The sequence below is a fragment of the Mobula hypostoma genome, chromosome 12 (genome assembly GCF_963921235.1).
Source record: "Mobula hypostoma chromosome 12, sMobHyp1.1, whole genome shotgun sequence".
NCBI lineage: Eukaryota > Metazoa > Chordata > Chondrichthyes > Myliobatiformes > Myliobatidae > Mobula > Mobula hypostoma.
In genome coordinates, this window is record NC_086108.1 from 29,872,153 (window position 1) to 29,895,244 (window position 23,092).

Genomic DNA, 23,092 nt, shown 5'->3' on the forward strand with positions numbered 1-23,092 from the left:
TTACATTGTTTCTTGGCCTTGGGACTATTAACTCTGTGCTGACTATAAAGCATCTTATTTTCCATATCCTGCATTTATTCAATTGATTCTCTCTAGATTCCCTTAACTCTTACCCCGTCTAAGTTTCCACCTGCATAAGCACTGGATAACTTGGAGTGGCCAGTTACTGCAGCAGCCTGCATGATTTTGGATGTGGTTAGAAACTGGAAGTCCTGGAGGAAGCCCACACTGTCACGGGGTGAAAGGGAAAATTCCATACAAACTGTACCTAGGACTAGGATTGAACCATATAGCAGCTTCTACCAGCTGTGGCACTGTGAACTTCTCAGGAATGAAATGCGTTTGGTCAAGTTGTATACTGTTCTCTAGAAAAGTATATACTTTCGAGAAAATGTTCACTAGATTTTGTTTCACCTGGAATGGCAGGTTTGTCACATGAGGAGCAATTAATCAGATTTGAACTGTCTTTAGTATTTGGAACTATAGGGATCTCTCTGAAAGGTGAAAACTGTCCAGTCCTGTACATACACAACAAATGTGGAGCTGAAACATACCCTGCCTAGAGTGTAGAATAAGGGCCACTCTCTCGATAGGGGTCAAACACTTTGGACAAATTAAATCATTTACCCAGATGATGGTGAAAATTTTGGAATTCCCTGCCCAAGCGGGTGATGCAATCTCAAGTATATTCAGGGTTGTACGTTTTAAGTATTAAAGACACTGAGTTTAATGTAAGAAAGTTGTGCTGAGGTTAAATGGTGGTGCTCTTATTGAATAGTGGGGCAGACATGACTAAATGGCTTCATTTTTCTATTTATTTGAATGTATGGGGAGAAGGTATGACTAATGAAGCCAGACTAAATATTGAGATTTCCCCCCCCCCCCTTTTCTCCTTTGGTCTTCTTTCACTCTTATTGTCATTGAAGTATGTGGTCTTGCAGATCATATGAAATCTTGAATTTCTCTTAAGGCTCAACTGGAAAAGCTGAGGTTGTCATCTTGCGCCAAAGGTGGTTGAAGGGCAACTTGAAAGAGGTGTATGAAAGCACAGCAGATTCCAATAGAGGAGGATTGGTCTGGTGAAGATTTGCAACTTTGAGCTAAAGATAAGGGTATGTGAAGAAAAGGTTTTCTTCCTGAGTTGGGTAACTATGATCAAAAGGTTATTCCATGAAAGGTAAATGAAATGGTTAGAGCTTTCACAGGTGAATAGAATACTCACTTGAGAGTTTCAGGGGTGATGGGCAGTTGAAATGGCTGAATTGCTGTTAGGAACTGGCATAGATTCTGAGTTCAGTGGGCTGCTTCTGTAATATGTGCAGTTCTCCATAATTTCAGTGACTACAAGATGGTAGTTTAAAGCTAAAATTCACCTCTTAAACAATTATAAATGCAACTAATGATAAACTGGTGGAGAGCTGCAAGTGCCTATGACCTATAGTTGTACAGTTTCAACAAGTGAAACTAAAGATTCATGATTGTTTAATATCTTTGCCTGTACACAAGTGTAAAGGAGGACAATTGTTACTCCAGATCTGATGCAATACAAAACAAAATATAAAGAAAATAATAATGATAAACACTAAATATAAATGCAGAAGATAGCTAGCTTATTTGTAGTTTGATTAAAAGTCCATAATGTGACACTAGGCTGTACACAAGTTGACTGACAGGAAGTAATAAAGTAGGGGTGGTTGAGGGTGTGGAGGGGTCTTCAAGGATGTAAAATGTTTGCAGAACTTGGCTCATCCAGTTGGAATTCTTCCCAGATGTAATGTCTTAAATTTTTGGGCGAATGTGTATTCTCCCAGTGGAAATTTAATTGGTTACAGTATTATCAAGTTGCTTGGTTACAGATGATTTTATTTATTGAATAATGCTAATTGTTTGTAATAGCCACAAGCTACTTAAAACACAATTATTCAGTTATAATTGACATTTCTGTTCAGCGATACCATAAAATATGGTGAATGGAGGGGTGAGATGGTATAAAATTTTCTTCTTTATCAGTATAATTTCCTGTAGACCATAAGCAATTGGAGTGGACTTAGACCATCCTGCTTGTCGACTCTGCCCCACCATTTCATTACAGCTGATTCATTTTCCCTCTCAATTCCATTCTCCTGCCTTCTCCCCATGACACTTCATGTCCTGACTAATCAAGAACCTATCAACCTCTGACTTAAATACACCCTTGACTTGTAGACTTGGCTTCTACAGCTGCCTGTGACAGTGAATTCCACAGGTTCACCACCAACTGGCTAACGAAATTACTCTGTTCTAAATGAATATCCCTCTATTCAGAGGCTGTGCTCTCAGATCCTGGAATTCTCCCACTATAGGAAACATTCTCTCCATCTAAGCCTTTCAACATTCAACAGGTGTCAATAAGATCTCCCTTCATTCTTCTAAATTCCAGTGAGTTCAAGCCCAGTGTCACCAAACACTCCCCATACAATAACCTTTTCATTCCTGGAATCATTTGCATAAACCTCCTCTGAACCCTCTCCAATTTCAACACATCCTTTCTGCTTATAATACTCCAAGTGAAGCCTCTCTAGTGTCTTATACTCAGCATTTATTCCTTGTTTTTATATTCCTGTGTTCGTGAAATGAATGCTAACATTGCATTTATCTTCCTCACCACTGACTCAACCTGCAAGTCAACCTTTAGGGAGCCCTGTATGAAGACTCTCAAGTCCCTCTGCACCTTGGATATTTTAATTTTTTTGCCTGTTTAGAAAATAGGCTCTGCTTTAGTTCCTTCTACCAAAGTGCATGACCATATACTTCTTGACACTGTTCTATCTATCACTTCTTTGCCCTCTGTCTAAGCCCTTCTGCAGCCTCCCTACTTCTTCAGCACTACCTGTCCATCTACCTGTCTTTGTATCACTTGCAAACTTGGACACAAAGGAATCAATTTCATTATCCAAGTCATTGACACATAATGTAAAAAGCAGTGCACATACATACCCCGATGTAACACTACTGTTCACCAGCAGCCAACCAGAAAAGGCTCCCTTTATTTCTATTCTTTGCCTATGAGCCAATCCTCTATGCTAGTATCTTTCCTGCAATGTCTCTTATCTTGTTAAGCAGTCTTATATGCAACAACTTGTCAAAGGCCTTCTGAAAATCCAAATACATAATATCCACAGATTCTCCTTTGTCTATTCTACTTGTTATTTTCTCAAAGAATTCCAACAGATTTGTCTATTATTTCCTTCCCTTGGCCCAATTCCCTTTTTTGAAGTGGAGTGACATTTGCAATTTTCTAGTCCCCTAGAACCATGCAAATATCTAGTGATTCTTGAAAGATCACCACTAATGCCTCCACAATCTCTTCAGCTACCCCTTTCAGAACCCTCGGTGTTCTCTTTCAGTCCATCTGGTCCAGGTGTCTTATCTACCTTTAGCCTCCCAAGCACCTTATCCCAAGTAATAACAATTGCACTCACATCTGCCCCCTGACACTCTCAAACTTCTGGCACACTGCTAGTGTCTTCCACAGTGAAGATGGATGCAAAATACACATTAAGTTCATCCATCATTTTTTTTGTCCCCCATTACTACCTCTTCAGCGCCATTTTCCACTGGTCCAATATCTACTCTCAACTTCTTTTAATCTTTATATAGCTGAAAAAGATTTTGGTATCCTCCTTTATATTATTGGCTAGCTTACCTTCATATTTCATCCTTTCTCTCCTTATAGCTTTTTTAATTGCCTTCTGCTGGTTTTAGGAGCTTCCCAATCCTCTACCTTCCCACTAATTTTTGCTCTATTATATGCCCTCTCTTTAACTTTAAGTTGTTTTGATATGTCAGCCATGGTTGTTTAAAGCCAAGACATTCTCCCAATAAGCTTTACTAAATATTTTTCAGCCTCTCTTTCCCTCCCAGCAAATAAACCTTGTGTTCTTAGGCAAAGCCTATATAAAAGAACAGTATCTTCACTTCATAGAGTTGGGAATAACTTTGAGTGTCCTTGCAATCCCCACTCCAGTCAAATTTTGGTGAAAGTGGCCCACGATAGCAACTGGAAAGTTTCATTTGGGTCACCTGGAAAGAAAGCATCATCATCTGAAATATTGAATGTGACAATTAGATTCATTATCATTGTTTATAGCTGCAGTACAGTACAAAAACAAACTACTGTATTGAAAGTTACAAAATACTACAAAAAAAGTGTCCATAGATCATTTGGAAATCAGATGATGGGGAAGAAGCTGTTCCTGAATCATTGAATGTGAGTGTTCAGGCTCATATACCTGGTAGTAATGAGAAGGCAGCAAATTCCCCTGATGCGAGTCCTTGCAGATGGATGTTGCCTTGGGAATCTGCTCTTCAAGATGTCTTCTCTTGGGGTGGGTAGTGCCCATGATGGAAATAACTATATAACCCTTTACAGCCTCTTATGATGCTGTGTATCGGAGGCATCATTCCAGGCTATGAAGCAACCAGTCAGAATGCTCTCCACTGGATATAAAAATTTGCATATCTTTGATGAACTAAATCTTAAATTTCTAAAGTAGGACTACTGGCCTGCCTTCATGAATGCATCACTATGTTAGGTCCAAGCTAGATCTTTTGAGACATTGACCCCCAGAAATTTGAAGCTGCTCTACTGACCTCTCAGTGAGTACTGAGGTGTGTTCTCTTGATTTCCCCTTCCTGAAGTCCACAATCGATGTCTTTATCCTACTGATACTGAATGTAAGGATGCTGTTATAATACCACTCAACCAGCCAATTTATTTCACTCCTGCACGCCTCCTTGATGGCAGCGATAATGGTGCTATCTGCAAATTTAATTGATATCACTGGAGCTGTGCGTAGACACACAGTCGTGGCTGCACGTAACATCCGTGAGGTATGATTGATTGTCATCAAGTAGATGTTAGTACCAATCTGTACTGACTGGGATCTAGCGACAATGAGAACCTCCTGGGTTTTAGGGAAATCAAAACTTGTCTAACTCTTTCCGGGAGAGAAAATCTGCCATTCTAATTTGGTATCAAAAGAAATCCCCTTATCCTAAAACGAAACTAATTTTAAGTGTAATAATCATGTCGCTCCCTTTATTACTGAAACATCCTGGTGAATCACTTGCAACAAACAAATCTGTACTGTTCAGTGATGCCCCAGTATCTCATTGGCAATTGTTTAAAAGGGGAGGCCACCGAGCCTTGCAAATGATTTTTTTTTGTTAGATGAAGGATGCTGATTTGTCAAGAGCATTTTATGGGGCTAGAGGTAGCGACGAAATGTTGCATTACTAGGCAACTTTGGATCCCACTTCCCATTCTTTCAAAAATCCACCCCAGGTTTTTACGCCTTGGTGAGGTTTGTTTTAATAAACGCCAAGACACGCACGCAAGGCGCTCATTTGAATGGGGCAATGACATCACCGCTAGTAGATGAAAAAGTTTTTCCCACCTCCTTTTGAAGAAGGGAGTTGAGCGTGAAGTAATCCAGGCAGCGGGGCTGAGCAGCCCGAGCCTCGGCAACAGAGGCGGCGGCGGCTGTCAGTCACCCGTCAGACGACGCCCGGGCGGCAGCTGTCAATCTGCCGCTCCTGGCTGGGAGGCAGCTGTCAACCTGTCAAGCAGCCGCGCTGCCAGGCAACTGCAACACCCCGGCGCCGAGGGATCCCTCCGCACCCACTCCATCCATCACGCACTTCACTCTAGCACCATGTTTCTGTAGCTATTATTTTGCTCCCTAACAGAACGCAACACCCGCTCCCTCAAAAGATAGGTGTTTATTTTTTTGGGAAGCCGTCTCCAATGATCTCCCCGTTACCTGTGGAATTGCTGCCAGCCGCCGCCTCCACTTGGACCCCTGATGCGGGCGCTCACGGTATGTTCGACCGTAAGCGTTCCGCGGTGCGCAACATTCAGCAGAGCTTGGTGCTGGAACTGCTCGGCGAACCGAACGTGGCCCTGCAGAACTATCAAGCCAGGTCCCCGGAGGAAAGCAGCTCGCCGGTACGTGTCTTTCTGGGCGGTGGGCTGGAGGGACAACGGGGCATGGTTCATTGTGCTGAGGTGCTGCTGAGCGCACTGAAGCAACGTTCACTGGGTGTTTTCCCCCCTCTTTCTCTTCACGATTGTTTATTGCAAGTCACAAAAGTCAGCATTGCGTGATATTTCAAGAGTCTGAAATTGGCATTTCAATTGTTTTTTTCCATAAGGGGCCCGGGGTAGTGTTAAGGCGTTGGTGTTTCTATAATAATGTGGCTACATGTATCCATAACCTCCAGTGTAATTTTTGCCTCCCTTTAGAGATTTTGATTGTAATAGATGATATGGAAATTGGGGCTTATTCGGGTGGTTACTAAATGGACAAACTCTGCCTGTTAATTAACCTTTGCTTTTAGGGCACGGGGCAATCAGTGCTGATATTATTATATTGTTTTTTTTCCGCGTGGGATGCTCGCTTTGTCAAAATGAAAGGACCGAACAGTCCGTATTTGCTTTTGAAAAGGTCTTGTAAATACTTAAAGCAGGACTTTCGTCAGTTCTGCGTTGCAGCAACCGAGGGGGCTATTGTGCTGCCTTGTATCTTTACTGTAGCGCTTTGGGATAGTAAACTCGGTAATAATTTTAGTTGGGGATTGTCCGCACAGCAAAGTCTTCATAAACTTGGCCATTTCTCGGATGTTAGGAAGAGCAAGTGTTTCCGCTTGCGGCAACATGCGACGGGTTATAAAACGCTAACTAGTCACATGTTGTGAATGTTAACGTTGTCAGCATTCCGGGATGAATGGAGAATCTCCGCAGCTCACAGGTCACAGGACGAAACCAAACGTGCTGGCCAGTAATCGGCTGAATTTCAAACGGAACGTAGTAACGAAATAAAGAACTGCAATAGTTGAGGTCCCGACAGCAGATTCCTTAGAGTTCTTGGTTTGCTGAGAGCTGGTTGAGAGACAAAGAAAGAAAAATCTGGGAAATAACCTCCTTGCCTGAGATTTGAAGGGGAGCCGCAGTATTTGCAATATCAACAGTGCGTTGCTGACCGGTTTTCCTCGATCTTGATCCTTGCACTCTGAATGCCAATCAGAAAACTACCCCAATCATTAGATAGGTAAAGCGCATACTTTGTGCGACGTCATTCGAGTGTTATAAATTATAAACAATTTTATTGGCGACGTGTAGATAGCTATTGGAACGGTTTGGGGTTCCATCTTTGATTAAAAACATTCTGCTTTAGACTGTTATGGTTAAGCTGTATTCTAGGGCTACATATTATCCTGTCCTTTGAGGGGAAATGGGTGCAATTCCAGAACAGATTTAAGGCTTTTGTGCTTCTTGGGAGTGTGTTGAGGGTAGGGAAATGGTGAGAAAGTGATGGGAGAAGAGGAACTCCTCCATTGTTATTCAGCTATTGTGGAAGTTCAGTGAAGCCAGTCTAAATCTCCTCTTTGTGTTCACAGTGGCTGCTTTATGTTGGGGTAACAATAGTCAAATGAAGAGACTCCAGGTAACCCATTTCACAGTGGGGTCTTGTTACAGTCACTGTTTTGTCCACTGAGAAATGAGATGGAGCTTGGAGGTATGGACCATGTGGAAGTTGCTTCATCAATTCTACTAACCTTCCATGAAAGATAGGCTGTGTATTTCGTAAATGGGTTGAACACTTGTGCAAAATGTGAGTTTAGAAAATCAACACATCAGAGGAGCATAATATTTGCTTTATTTTCTATGTTAATGCAACATGAATTTGAAATTCAGCTCCTATAGTAGATATTAGTGTCTCTAGCCTGTTTAACCTAGTGTGAATATTGTTGATTTCTGTTATCTAGGCTGGTTAGTAGACTTGATATGAATTATTGTTAGTACTAATCAGTTTTGAATGATGTTCTGCAACTTGTGGGCAGACTAGGATAGCATGACGGACAAATAGAACCATCGTAAAGGAAAGATATTAATCTGCTCAGCAGTCTTAAAAACATGCCATTTATACACCGCTGAAAATTGTGGTTTCGTGATTACCCATGGGAACTCCTGGACTTCATTAGTGTTGGTGTGAAATTTTCCTTTTTTTCCTTGACTGTGACAATGATTTGAAGGATTTTTTAAATGTCCTGAGGGCACTATTGAGGAATGTGCCATCTTTGTCCAAATGGTGGCATCCTAGTGTCATTATTTCTGAGTGTTTTCTCTGCACCCTTGTACGTTTTCATTCTTTATCCCTAACAATTGCAAGAAACAAACATGTTATTGATTATTTCAATGACTCTTGAAACAGAACTGTGTGTGTGTTTTTCTCCCCCATGATGGCCACCACTTGTGTCTATAAGCATGCAAACTGCAGTGTAGAGATCTCAATAAGCTGACTCTGGTAAGGTTCACAAGGCAATATGCAAGATTGTTATCTTCAATATGAAAATGGATATTATTTTATATATATTTTACATATTTAGATACTGTTAGGAGTTCAACTGTTAAGTTTTGGGTAACAAGTTTACCTGGGGAGATGAAGGAAGTTCAATTGGGTCCAGTCAGCAGAACATTAATTTACATTCTATTGATGCCCCAGCTGAGTTACTGAACAGATTTCACTGGATGTCTCTTCTGTTGTTGCCTTGGCTTGCTTCCATTTCGACCATTTTTTTGCTCCATTTGAGACCTTGGCCTGGATATCATTGAAACGCTTTGAAACTATCATTATCATACACAATTAGAGTAACACTTTGAAGAGTTTTCGAGGCAAGACTGTAGTTCGTATACCGCTTGGATGTAAACAACCTAGGTCATGAGTTCCCAACCTAGGGTCCACTGACTCCTTAGTTAATGATAAGGGTCCCTGGCATAAAAAAGATTGGAAACCCTTGATCTATGTTAGCAGTCTAGTATCTTGGTATATAAGAAAATACTACCTCTAGATATCTCATAGACAGTACATTTTTGTATATCTCTACAGTCTTTTGGATGTGAATCCAAGATATTTTCCTTGCACGCAGTTCCATGGAGCTTGAAGCAATCTCCATTTGCAACCAATAACTAAAACACACTCTCATTGTTTATGGGAGCTCGCTGTGCTTGAGTTGGCAGCTGCATTCACAAGGACAACTCCAAAAGCACTTAATTTACTCAGTACAATTATTTACACCAATCTTAAAGGATGCCAGCTATATGTGTGTTTGACTTTATCTTTCTCTTTCTAAAAGTAAGACAATGGATGTTGAAAAATTCAATTTTAATAAACTAATCAAAAAAGTCAAGTAACAATAATTTTTACTTTGCACTGAAAGATGCGTTTAACTGTTCAGTACAAAGAGATAGCTTTGGTTATCACATTCATTGAAAACACCTTTTCCTATTTTAGCTGATGCTTGTAACATTTTGGTCATTGATTTTTGCTAAATTTCCTGCCCCTTGATTTTTAAGCCAGGAGTGGTAAATGGTGAGTTTATGAGGTCATTGTCAATTGCATTCACCAACTGCTACTATCTTATCCAAGGATATGGAAAAGAGCAAAGGAGTTTGTTTGCTTCCTTAACTTTGCAACTAGGTTAAAGGTTGTATACTCAAATGTGCCTTTTGTGGCGACTGAACATTTTAGCTGTGGAGAGTTATTGTCTTCTGGAGTTGTGTTTTGTAATTTGCTGAAAGGCTCCAGAAGTCCATCTGTGCCCTAATGACTTCGCTAAATAGTAAAGAGTAAAGTTGCCTCCTCCACATCTAAAGTCTTCTGTGTCTCCCAGTCTCCTAAGTATTGCCTAGCTAGTTCAGTATCTCAATTCCAGAGAAAGTCCTGCTTTTGCAAGCTTGTTTGTATAAAACTGTCCCTTTTTGTTGAAGGGGCTATGGGTGGGAAAAGAAGGATGCATTGGTAAATGCACAAGAGATTCAGGAGATGGTTACCTTGAATTGAGGGTTTTAGCTAACAGGAGTAATAGAATCAGCTAGGTTTCGCATAACAGAATGGTTGGGGGTGGAATAGTGACCATTTGAGATGAGAAAAAAATTGAGGGGCATAGATAATCACTGTATTTTTCCAGAAAGCCATGGAATCTAAAGCCAGAGGGTGTAGGTTTAAGGTGAAAGGTGAGAAGAGAGATCTGAGGGCCACGCTTTCCTACATAGAGGGAGGTGAGTATATGCAATGAACTGCCTGATGTTAGAGGCAAAATTATTTCTAACTATTAACATTTGAGCAGATACTTGGATAGGAAGGGTGCTGAGGTATAGGGGCCTCACGATCAGCATTGATGGACATTTTGGCCATCATGGACATGTTAGGCCATGCATTCCATTTCTATGCTGCTGACCTGACCACAACTACTGCTGACATGTTTAGTTACTTAGTTTTATTTTTAATCTAAAAGAAATAGTTCCCTGTTCCTAAGCATTATGAAGAAATGGATGATTCATCCAAGCTGTTTTCCATCTTCCTTGAAATGCTTTCTCATTTTTGTTTTGCTTAGTTAGGATTTATCCTCAACAAAGATCCAAACATTTTGTGCATGCAGAAGGCTGCTGGTACTCTATAGAGGAAAGAACTGAAGTACATAAAATAAACAACAAAGCAAGTTGAACAGTACACTACAGCACAGAAACAAGCTCTTCGGCAGAGCCTGTCCAACTAAGTTAGTAATCAAATGACCATCTAAACTAATCCCTTCTGCCTTCGTAATGTCCACATAATTCCATTTGCCTCACAACCATGTGCCTATCCACAACACCTCCGTTCCAGTGGCAGGAGCAGGCCACAGCGATGAGGTTTCTCGCAGCTCAGCGGCGCTTGTTTAAAAGGAGAGCTTTGCAGGTGCTCGGGCTTATTCTGACTGCCCAATTAACAGCAGGAGCAGGCCACAGCGACGGACTTTCTCGCAGGTCGGTGACATTTGTTTACAAGTACAGAATGGACAAGTGGGGCGGCCATTGTTGGGAGTAGGACAGTGGTGAGAGAAGGAGAGTCGGGTTTTGGCTCAAAAGAGGTCAGCAATGCTTGGAAGAGGTGTTGGCTCTGGGTAAGCCTCTGTTAAGGTTCCCTTTTCTCTCTCTCCGAGTGTAGTAAATGGCTGTTGTGTGTTCTTCATGCTGGATGTTGAATCCTGGGAGACCCAGAGTCTCCCAGGGAACTACATCTGCGTGGTGCATCCAGCTGCAGCTCCTTGAAGACCGTGTTAGGGATCTGGAGCAGCAGCTGGATGACCTTCGGCTGGTGCGGGAGAGTGAAGAGATCATTGATCAGAGTCACAGGGAAGTAGTCACCACTGAGTTACAGGAGGAGAGTAGCTGGGTGACCAGCAGGAGAAATGGATACATGAATAGGCAGATAGCACAGTGGCTATTTCTCTCAATAATAAGTATACTGCTTTGGATACTGTAGTCAGGGATGACCTCCCAGGAGAATGCCACAGAGACTGGATGCTGGCACTGAGTGTGGGTCCATGATGCAGAAGGGAAAGAGGGAGAAGAGTGGAGTGGTAGTGATAAAGGACTCGATAGTCAGGGGAACAGACAGAAGATTCTGTGGACGTGAATGGGACACCCGAATGTATGTTGCCTCCCTGGTACCAGGGTCAGAGACGTCTCAGATCGTGTCCACAGCATTTTGGAGAGGGAGAGAGAGCAGCCAGATGTATTGGTACCAATGACATAGGAAGGAAAAGCAAAGAGGTCCTGAAAAGAGAATTTATAGAGCTAGGTAGAAAGCTGAGAAACAGGACCTCTGAGGTAGTAATTTCTGGATTGCTACCTGTGCCATGTGCCAGTGGGTGTAGAAATAGGATAATTTGACAGATTAATGCATGGTTGAGAAGTTGGTGCAGGTTCTTGGATAATTGGATCTCTTCTGGGGGAGGTGTGCGCTGTTCAAAAGTGATGGTTTACACTATTCTCGCAGGCAGGTTTGTTAGAGCTGTTGGGGGGGGAGGGGTGGATTGAAGCTAATTTGGCTGGGTGATGGGAACCAGAGTGAAGGGTCTCAGGATAGGACAAATGGTAAAAAAAAAAGTGAAGATAGCATGCAATCAGACTGTCAGAAAGGGCAGGCAAATGATAGGACAAAATTGCAGCCAGCAGGGTGAGTATCAGTGTTTTACAGATGCAGAATCAAAAAGGGTAGCAAATACAGTACTCAAAGTGTTATATCTCAATGGCTGGAATATAAGAAATTAGGTGGATGATCTTGTTTCACTTTTATAGATGGTCGGGTATGATGTTGTGGCCATCACTGAATTGTGGCTGAAGGATGGTTATAGTTGGGAGCAGAATGTCCAAGGTTACACGTTGTATCGAAGGGATAAGAAGATAGTCAGAGGGGATGGCATGGTTCTGATGGAAAATAATGGCATCAAATCAGTAGAAAGATGTGATATAGGATTAGAAGATGTTGAATCCTTTGTGGGTTGAGTTAAGAAACTGCAAAGGTAAAAGGACACTGATGCAGTTATATATACAGGCCTCCCAACAACAGCTGGGATGTGGACCACAGATTAAAATGGGAAATGGAAAAGGCACGTCAAAAGGACAATGTCATGATAGTCATGGGAGATTTCAACATACACGTCGATTGGGAAAATCAGGTTGGTAATAGATCTTGAGAGTGAACTTGTTGAATGCCTATGAGATGGCCTTTTGAGCAGTTTGTCATTGAGCCTACTAGGGGATCAGCTGTACTGGATTAGGTGTTATATAACGAACTGGAGGTGATCAGGGAGATTAAGGTAAAAGAACCCTTAGGAGGCAGTGATCATAATGTGATTGAGTTCAATTTGAAATTTGATAAGGAGAAAGTAAAGTCTGACGTAGCAGTATTTTAGTGAAGTAAAGGAAATTACAGTGAGAGAGGAGTTGGCCAAAGTAAATTGGAAGGAGATGCTGACAGGGATGACAGCAGAGCAGCAATGGTGTGAGTTTCTGGGAAAAAATGAGGAAGGTACAGGATAGATATATTCCAAAGACAAGTATTCAAATGGCAAAGTAGTACAACCGTGGCTGATACGGGAAGTCAAAGCTAATGTAAAAGCGAAAGAAAGGACAATACAACAGAGCAAAAATTAGTGGGAGATACTGGATTGGGGAGCTTTTAAAGACCTACAGAAAGCAATTAAAGAGTCATTAGGAGGGAAAAGATTAAATATGAAAGCAAGCTAACAAAAAATATCAAAGTGGATAGTAAAAACTTTTTCAAGTATGTATAACATAAAAGAGAGATGATAGGACCGCCAGAAAATGAGGCCAGAGAAATAATAACCGGGGCTAAGGAGATGGCAGGTAAACTAAATGAGTATTTTGCATTAGTCTTCACTGTGAAGACACTAGCAGTGTGCCAGATGTTGAAGGGTGTGAAGGAAGAGAAGTGAATGCAGTTACTATTACTAGGGAGAAGGTGCTCAAAAAGCTGAAAGACCTAAGAGTACGTAAGTCACCCGGGCCAGATGAACTACACCCTAGGGTTCTGAAAAAGGTAGCAGTAGAGATTGTGGAGGTATTAGAAATGATCTTTCAAACATCATTAGACTCTGGCATGTGCCAGAGAACTGGAAAATTGTAAATGTCACTGCACTCTTCAAGAAAGGAGGAAAGCAGCAGAAAGGAAATTATAGACCTTTTAACCTGACCTCATGGGTTGGGAAAATGTTGGAGTCAGTTATCAAGAATGAGGTTATTGGAGTCGGTTGTTGTTATGGAGTACTTGGTGACAGGACAAGATGGGAAAATCTTGCCTGAGTGACCTGTTGAAATTCTTTGAGGAGATTGCATGTAGGATAGATAAAGGGGATGCAGTGAATGTTGTATACAGTATTTGGACTTTCAGAAGGCCTTTGACAAAGTGCCACAGATGAGCCTGCTTATCAAGTTAAGAGCCCATCGTATTACAAGAAAGTTCCTGGCATGGTTAGAGCATTGGCTGATTGGTAGGAGGCAGTGAGTGGGAATAAAAGGATCCTTTTCTGGTTGGCTGCCAGTGACTAGTGGTGTTCTGCAAGGGCCAGTGTTGGGATCACTTCTTGTTATGCTGTTTATCAATGATTCAGATGATGGAATAGATGACTTTATTGCTAAGTTTGCAGATGATACGAAAATTGGTGGAGGGGCAGGTAGTGTTGAGGAAACAGGTAGGCTGCAGAAGGACAGACAGATTAGGAGAATGGGCAAGAAAATTGCAAATGAAATACAATGTTGGAAAACATAGGGCTTCTACAGATATGTTAAGAGCAAAAGGATAGCAAGGACAAAATTGGTCCTCTGGAGGATCAGAGGGGTAATCTATGCATGGACCTGAAAGAGATGGAGGAGATCTTTTAATGGATTTTTTTCTCATCTGTATTTACCTGAGAAATGGACACAATCTGTAGATGTGGGGCAATGCACGTGGGGTCATAGACACTATACAGATTACAGCAGAGTGTTTACTGACTTGAGGTGGATAAATGCCTAGTCAGTTGTTTAAGAAAGACACTTAGGAATATGCCAGGAAATTATAGGCTAGTGAGCCTGACGTTAGTAGTGGAAAAGTTTTTGGAAGTTATTCTAAGGGATCACATTTATCAGTATTTGGATAGGCAGGGACTGATTAAGGATAGTCAATCTGACCGCATGATGACCGATCTTAGAGTTTTAAGAGGAAGTTACCAGGAGGGTTGATGAGGGCAAGGCAGTGGATGTTGTCTACATGGAACTTAGCAAGCCCTTTGGCAAATTCCCTCATAGGAGGTTGGTAAAGATGGTTCAATCACTTGGCATTCAAGATAAGGTAGCAAATTGAATGAAGTACTGGCTTCACGGGAGAAGCCAGAGAGTGGTTGTAGACGATTGCCTGTCTGACTGGAGGCTTGTGGCAAGTGGTGTGTCGCAGAGATCAGTCCATTGTTTTTTGTCATCTATATCAATGACCTGGATGATAATGTGACAACTGGATCAGCAAATTTGAGGAGGACACCAAGATTGGCTGTGTAGTGGACAGAGAAGAATACTGTCAGGGCTTGCAGCAGGATCTGGATAAACTTAAAACATGCGCTGAGAAATGGTAGATGGAGTTTAATTTAGACAAGTGTGAGGTGTTGCACTTTGGGAGGACCAATCAGGGTACTGTAGGGCTTAAACGATGAGTGGTAGGGCACAGCGTAGTGTGGTAAAACAAAGGGATTTGAGAATGCAGATCCATAAATCATTGAAAATTGCATCATAGGTAGATAAGCGTTGTAAAGAAATCTTTCGACATATGGCCCTTCATAAATCAATATAATTACAGGAGTTGGGATGTTATGTTGAAATTGTATCAGATGTTGGTGAGGCCTAATTTGAAATATTGTGTCCAGTTTTGGTCATGTACCTACAGGAAAGAGTGCAGAGAAAATTTACAAGGATGTAGCCAGGACTTGAGAACCTGAGTTATAGAGGAAGGTTGAATAGGGTTAGGACTTTTAGTCCCTAGAATGTAGAATATTGAGGGGAGATTTGATAGATACAAAATTATGCAGGGTATAGATAGGTAAATGCAAGCAGGCTTTTTCCACTGAGGTTGGGTGAGCCTACAACTAGAGTCATGGGTTGGGGGTGAAAGGTGAGAAGTTTAAGGGGGACATGAAGGGAAATGTCAGTCGGGGGTAGTGAGCATAGGGAATGAGCTGCTGATACAAATAGTGGATGTAGGGCTGCTTTCAACATTTAAGAGAAATTTGGATGGGGTACATGGATAAGAGGGGTTTGGAGGGCTATGGCCTGGATGCAGGATGATGGGACTAGGCAGATTAATGGTTTGGCACAGATTAGATGGGTCAAAGTGCCTGTTTCTGTGCTGTAGTGTTCTATGACACCACCCCAGGCAAAGCATTCCAGGCATCCATCACTCTTTGGTTTAAAAAAAAATACCCTGTACATCTTTTTTGAAATAATCCCCTCTCACCTTAAATACATACCTTCTGGTTTTAGATAGTTCAACCCTGAAAAAGATACTCTATCTATGCTTCTCATAATCTTATAAACCTCTATCAGGTCACCCCTCAGCCTCCGCTACCCCAGAGAATACAACCCAAGTTTGTCCAACATCTCATGATATCACATGCCTTCTAATCCAGGCAGCATCCTGGTAAACCTCTTCTGCATCCTCTCCAAAGCCTGGACATCCTTCCTATAATTGGGTGACTAGCACAGTTATGCAATACTCCAGATGCAGCCCAACTGGAGTTTTATGAAGCTGCAACATAACTTCCTGACTTTTGAACACAATGCCTCAACAAATAAAGGCAAGCATGTTTATGTCTTTTTAGTCACTTTCAAGGAGCTATGAACTTGGACTGCAAGATCCCTCTGCTCATCAACACTGTTAAAGATCTTGCCCTTGGTAATCTACTGTCACTTTACCTTTGTCCTATGAAGATACAACACTTCACATTTAACTGGGTTATGCTCTATCTGCCATTTCTTAGCCGATACCCACTGTATCCATTACCAGTCTTCTGTGCTATTCACTATGTTACCAATCTTCGTATCATCTGAAAACTTACTAACCCACCCATCTATATTTTCATCAAGGTCATTTATGTACATCACAAACAGCAGAGGTGCCATTACAGATCCTTGTGAAACACCACTAACCATAGTCTTCCAGCTTAAATAAGACCCTTCGACTACTACCCTCTGTCTTCTATGGCCAAGCCAGTTCTGAATCCAAACAGCTAATTCACCATTAATCCCATGCATCTTAATTTTTTGGATAAGCCTCATCAAGTACCTTACTAAAATCTGTAATTCTACCGTCATCAAACACCCTTGTCTTCTCGGCATAAAACTCAATAAAATTTAGTAAAAAATGACCTGCCCTGCACAAAGCCATGCTGGCTCGCCCTAGGCCTTGGTTTTCCAAATGCACATAAATTCTATCCCTAAGGATTCTCTCCAGTAACTTCCCTACCACTGACATGAGACTCATCAATTTATAGTTTCCAGGATTATTTCTAGTTCCTTTCTTGAATAATGGAACAATATTAGCAGGTTAATGGTTCTCTCAATAACCTGGAGTATATCGCATCAGGCTTTGGGGACATCCACTTTAATATTTTTTAAGAGACCCAACACTAACTTCTCCTTTATCTTGAAATGCCCTAGCATATCAATATGCTCAGCACTGATCTCTCTGTCCTCCATGTCCTGCTTGGTAAATATGGATGTAAAGTAGTCATTAAGGACCTCACCCACATCCTCCACATCTAAGCAAATATTCCCTCCTTTATCTTTAAGTGGTCCTACCCTCTCCCTAGCTATTCTCTTGATCTTGATGTACGTATAGAATGCCTTGGGATTCTCTTTAATTCTGTTTGCCAAGGGCCCTTTCATGGCCCCCCTGGCTTTCCTAATACCCTTCTTCTTTCTTTGCTTCTTTATCATTCTCAAGAGCTCTGTTTGATTCTAGTTTCCTAAGCTTCACATATTTTTCCTTTTTCTTCTTGACTAAATTCATCACCTCTCTCGACATCCAAGGTTCTCTTAACTAAGAGTACTTTTGCACTAAGAAGGTCTCAATTTATATTAGGGAAGTTGAAGTCCCCCCATGACAACCAACCCTATTTTATTGTTGTTTTTAAATGACTCCTGCATTACATTGATCTCATCTCTCACTCATTACTTCAAAGTATGAAGTGAAATGACAGGAAGTTGCTACTGAGCAATTGTAGTTAGAAGGACGCAATCCACTAGTACAAGCAAGTCACATTGGTGACTTTGATGTAGACAGTAAATCAATGAAGCTGCGTAAGAAAATTGTCAACCTAGCCTCGATATAGGCAGTGTGAATATAATTTAAATAACTACTTGAAAATTATTTTGGCATCTCTTGCTGAGGAAAGATTTTGACTCTTAGTCAGTTTTGCCCAATATGCTAATTCTAACCCAATGTCAACAGTAAATTTTTTACCTTTACAAACTTAAGTTCTATGTTGGTTGGCATTAATGGGAACTTTGAGTTTAAAATGATACAATAGTGACTTATTATTTTTCAGAGTTCATTGCTGTCAGCAATAATTTTTTTTCCACAGAAACAGGAGACAAGTTATTCCAATGTACGGAAGTTATGCTTACTTATAAAGGAGCTAAAATCATTTCATCTGATGACCTATTACACATGTCAGCAATGAACGGAGAACTGTTGACAACCCTGTTACGTTTGGTGAATAACGATTGCTGTTCTTGCATTTGTCTAGCAACTCTAGATGTTGAATTCAAGTGTTCAGGCCAACTTATCCCTTGGTCTGAATTGGTCCCAGAGGAAATTTCTGTGGAATGATCCTTTTCATACACATTTTTCTGGTCTTAATTATGAGGCAATTAAATTATTTTGTGTTAAGTGACTATTTAATTCATATTTCTGTATACTTTCATTATAACCTTATTTTTGTCTTCATGCTCCATGGTGGTGATTTTACAATTATGTTCAGACAGTCAGAAACTGTTGAAATCATGGCCCTAGAGAAGATTATTCAACCTTTTGTGACCATTCCATAGCAATTCAGGCTATCCCACTTCCCAGTCTTGGTCTAAATGTAGCTCTGCCTGTTTTGGCACATTGTTTATCATGATTCTTTGAGTGGTAGTTCTGGCTCCTGCAGTGGCTGATCTGAGACCTCCTTTCCAGTCAAGAACAAAGGTTTTTGCCTAACTTTATGTTTTCTTGCCTATGGTCCCAGTTGTTGATAGCTGAAAAAACAATAAGCTCCCTTTTTGCACTGTTCAGTCTTCCTTCAATTGGTAGATCATTGTTTTTTCCTAACTTGCTGCTGGTCTATAGACAATGGCCTAATGTATCTTTCCACAGCTCTAGCAATATCATTGTAAGTCTTTTCTGCACTATCATCCTGCCAAGATGTGAGGCAAAATGTATACTGTTCACTTGCCTCCAAACAACCTTGCTGATCAAATACTGTATTCATTGTGTGAATGTTACAACTCCTTTAGGGGTGACTTGTCCTGAATACTCTTAATGTACCACTGGGACAAGTCGCTGACACATGAGATAACTTCATTATGTTGAAGCCTTGGGAATGTCTTTTATTAGGTCTTCGTTAGAGAGACCATGTGGTGATGTGCATTTGGAATGACGATTAATGATTAGTTTTTGTCATGTAAATCAACTATATGAATAAGTCACAGTTGGTGTAAAGCATGATGTTAGCAGAATCCCTCTTCTTGATATGTGTAGACTGCTGATCGCTCTGCTTTACCCCGTCCAAGCCTCCACTAATTCTGTACACAAAGATTAAATCTTTCCTATGCCCTCTCATTCATAGAAAATGGTCTGCAGTTGACCCTGAACCAAGTCTGCAGTCTAGCTGCTGCAATTAATAAAGACTTTGCAGCCACAGTGTTGAGATATCAAATTATTGATAACGTCTTTGTAAGTGTTGATTTCAGCATTATTCAGTAACTGCTAATGTGGGTGTGATTTTTTTTTTATTTCCAAAGAAATATTTCCTCTATTTAATCTATCCTATGAAGAAAATAACTAGAATTAAAAACACAATGCAGTAAATTCTCGGCAGGTCAGGAGGCATCAATGGAATGGAATGCGTTTTCCTGCAAAGTACTTCCAATATTTTGTTTTAGGTTCCCAACATCAGGGCAAAATTTTCTGTTTTGAGGCAAATCACCGGAAGACGTTTTCTGTTTCCGCTTTTCAGCATGCATTCAAAGTGCTGTTGCCCAGAGTACTTCGTATTTGCACTGGCAGTGCTTCAGGTCCCACCATTTTGATGTTGAGGAAACTGCAAAGTATAAGACGTTAGAAGTAGCAGAGGGAAGATTTAATCATCAAGGCCCTTTGGTATGGATTTCATTTGATTAAGAGCTTCTAATGTGAAAATGTTGACAAATTATTGAAGACTGAGATTATCTGTACCTTGGTGGGAGAGTAGACACATCATCAGGACCAAGTAATTCCTATCAGCAGTAGGTGTGGCAAAGGTCTGGAATTTTCAGGAGTCATGGGGATGATGTAATTATTTTGTTTACATTCATGGCTTTGTGAGCATCCTTGATTCTTCTTATGAGAGAAGTTAAGAAAATGTCTGTTTTGAAAGCCTAGCATTCAGCATGCAAGTGATATGGTGTGCACAATGGAGATACCCGACTGTATTGAGGGGCTCCATGCTGGGGACATTCTCCTGGCAGAAGATGCAGGCATTAGTTCACTATGCTTGCAATGAATTTTTGTAGGATTTTGTGGAGGTGATGATCTGTAAACCTCTAATCTGACCTACAATTCTAAAAGTTTGAATGACAAATGCAGATCAGTGATAGAAGTGGACATTATTCTCAGTCCTGATGAAGGCTCTCGGCCCAAGACATTGACTGTTGTTTACTCTTTTCCGTAGATGTTGCCTGACCTGCTAATTTCTTCCAGCATTTTGTGTGTGATCCATTATTCTTAGTTTATCTCCATGAGAAACTTTATAAAGGTGGCCTTCAAATTTATGTTAATTTCGTTTTACGCGCCAGGGTAAAGAAATAATATACATGAGAAAGTTATTGTTCACAGCTTGATTTTTTTTAAGCCTCTTAGGGTCTTATTTAATATGATGACCACCTTATGCTGTTTTTTTTGTGGACACTCAATTGATTACTGTTAGGTATGTGTGCTTAATGGATTTATTACATATAATAACAAAGTCCATGATTATGGAATGTACAGACTGATACACAAGACATAGTACTTGAATGTGTAGAAAGATGCAGTGGTATTCAGCTAATAGCCCTTGAACCTAAAATCCATTTAGTCAGATAACACAATTGTTAGTGGGGACTGCAACCTTTAAGTAATAATTATTCGTAACTGATGTAAACTTCAGGAAAAAGCTGAGCTCACTCAATATTAATTAGTCTGTTGAAAAGTCTCAAATCTTTCAGGTGCCATGTTTGTACTGGGTAACTTCCGTTGTGTTTGAAGGGAGCGGCACTGAAACTTTGGTTTCTCGTAACGTAACGTTAACTTCATGCCTATTTCAAAAAGCAAGTAGATTGCAAGATAAAAGACAATGTAGAGCCGACCCTGATACTAGCATTTAGAGCGACACACACCAAAGTTGCTGGTGAACGCAGCAGGCCAGGCAGCATCTCTAGGAAGAGGTACAGTCGACGTTTCGGGCCGAGACCCTTCGTCTAGTCCTGACAAAGGGTCTCGGCCAGAAACATCGACTGTACCTCTTCCTAGAGATGCCGCCTGGCCTGCTGCGTTCACCAGCAACTTTGATGTGTGTTGCTTGAATTTCCAGCATCTGCAGAATTCCTCTTACTAGCATTTAGATGTTGGTACTTAACAGTTTTTGGGTATTCCTAATGAGATTTATACTTAATCAAAATCAAGTTTAATATTACTGGCATATGTCGTGATATTTGTTGTCTTTGCAGCAGCAGTGACATGCAATACATAATAATAGAAAAAATGTGAATTATAGTAAATATATAGTTAAATAAATAGTTCAAAAATAGAAATAAAAAAGTAGCGAGGTAGTGCTCATGGGTTGAATATCCAGTCAGAAGTTGGATGGCAAGGGGAAGAAGCTGTTCCTGAATAATTGACTGTATGGCTTCAGGCTTCTGTACCTCCTCCCTAATGGTAGCAAGTGTTGGCATTTAGTGTGAATACCAGTAAATATCATCAGTGTCATTATTTGGATTCGTGGAGCATAAAGAATATAACTTGAATTAATTCTAATCACTTAAACTAGAACTCTTTTGTCTACTTTGGACATATTGTGGCTCAATTGTTGAAGTAACCAGTTTACTGAACTGTATGGTTTTGAAGATATTCGGTTCATTAAAATGGATAATCATGTTGCTGCATTATATTTGCAAGAATGTTTAATGACTGTGGTTGAAACAAGCAAGTATGCTGTTTAGAAAGGTTGTGAACAAAGTACATTGAATGAATTGCAAAGGGCTGCAAGTTCCCATCTTAAATTCCTCTAGGTTGTATACATGTAGTTCTTTCTGCATCTAATTAGGATGTCACTGTAGGTCAGTATCTCTGGAAAATGGGAATGGTTTGTTCTTATTTTGCCGGATGAGGAATTGACCTGTTGAATATAATAACCTGAAGTCTTTTCTATTTGAAGAAATAAAACATCAAAGTCAACAAAAAACATGACATTAAAAAGTTAATTGAACTGGTTAAAGCTTTTGAATACCAATTTCTGTTGCATCAAATCAATATGTAAAGTTAATCAGAAAAAATGCCTCCTGTTTTGGCCAATTATTTCATTATTCCATGTAATTATCAACATTTTTTATGTTTCTAATTCTCTTCGATACCAGACAATAAATTAATATATGGATTTGAAGAGTCTTGAGTAAATATGAAAGACTTTTGAATGAACCATACTTGATCCTTTGGTTCTCGTTTTAAAAAGTTGATTTTCTTTTGGTGGTGTTATCTAAAATATGCGCCAATTCAACCAAGAAGGTATGAAATAAACTTATGATTCCCTTCTCTCGGTGTCTGCAGCCGGGTCAAAATGTTGCAAGTTGCTTTACCAGAGTAAAATGTCCTTTAAGTTTACTACTTGTTGCATGCTAATCAAAGCTTGGATTTTGAGGATGGAAAGCAGATTGACCACATTTTTTGGCTTTTTATAAATGCTTTACTTCAGTTTATTTCAGAAGGTTGTCTGAATCCAAATACTGAGCTGGAAATCCAAGTTGCAAGGACTTTGACTAGTATTAGTCATGTCTTCCTGAAAGGAGGCCAGACCATCACTAACTACCACACAAACTCTTCATCCAGATAAACGCAAGTCAAGATTACGCTGAGTTCTGATTGAAAATCTAATTGGAGCTTAGATTCTTCAACAAGTCTGGTTACATGTACATGGTCTTTACTAACCCCATTTCACCTGTAGTAAGCTATCAATTGCTGGAAATAATTGACGTGCAGCTGAGTGTGCAGACTGCTTTCTCTAGATGGCACTGGTGCACGCTCAACTTCAAAGTTTGTGGTCAGGTTCCAAATAACCTACTAAATATTTGGATTTGAGATTTGAGAAGCTGCACAAACTGTCCTTTTTTGAGGACGGTGTATTTTCAGATCATCATTACTCATTCTACTGAGAATGCTTGTTGCTTGACATTTTCTTTCCTTGC

The 23,092-nt window shown here is 40.4% G+C and overlaps 1 protein-coding gene across 3 annotated transcripts in view; it reads left to right on the forward strand.

The window, feature by feature from the left end:
• The window catches only part of rgl1 (ral guanine nucleotide dissociation stimulator-like 1), a 299,811-nt gene that overhangs the window by 167,098 nt on the left and 109,621 nt on the right, over window positions 1-23,092 (forward strand). Inside the window, exon 1 of one of the 3 annotated variants that reach the window (XM_063063770.1) lies at window positions 5,320-5,989. The exons of the other annotated variants lie outside the window; for them this stretch is intronic. Coding sequence (XP_062919840.1) covers window positions 5,789-5,989 — 201 coding nt within the window. The 5' untranslated portion in view covers window positions 5,320-5,788. Of the gene's footprint in view, window positions 1-5,319; window positions 5,990-23,092 lie in introns of those variants that run through there. 3 annotated transcript variants of the gene reach the window in all.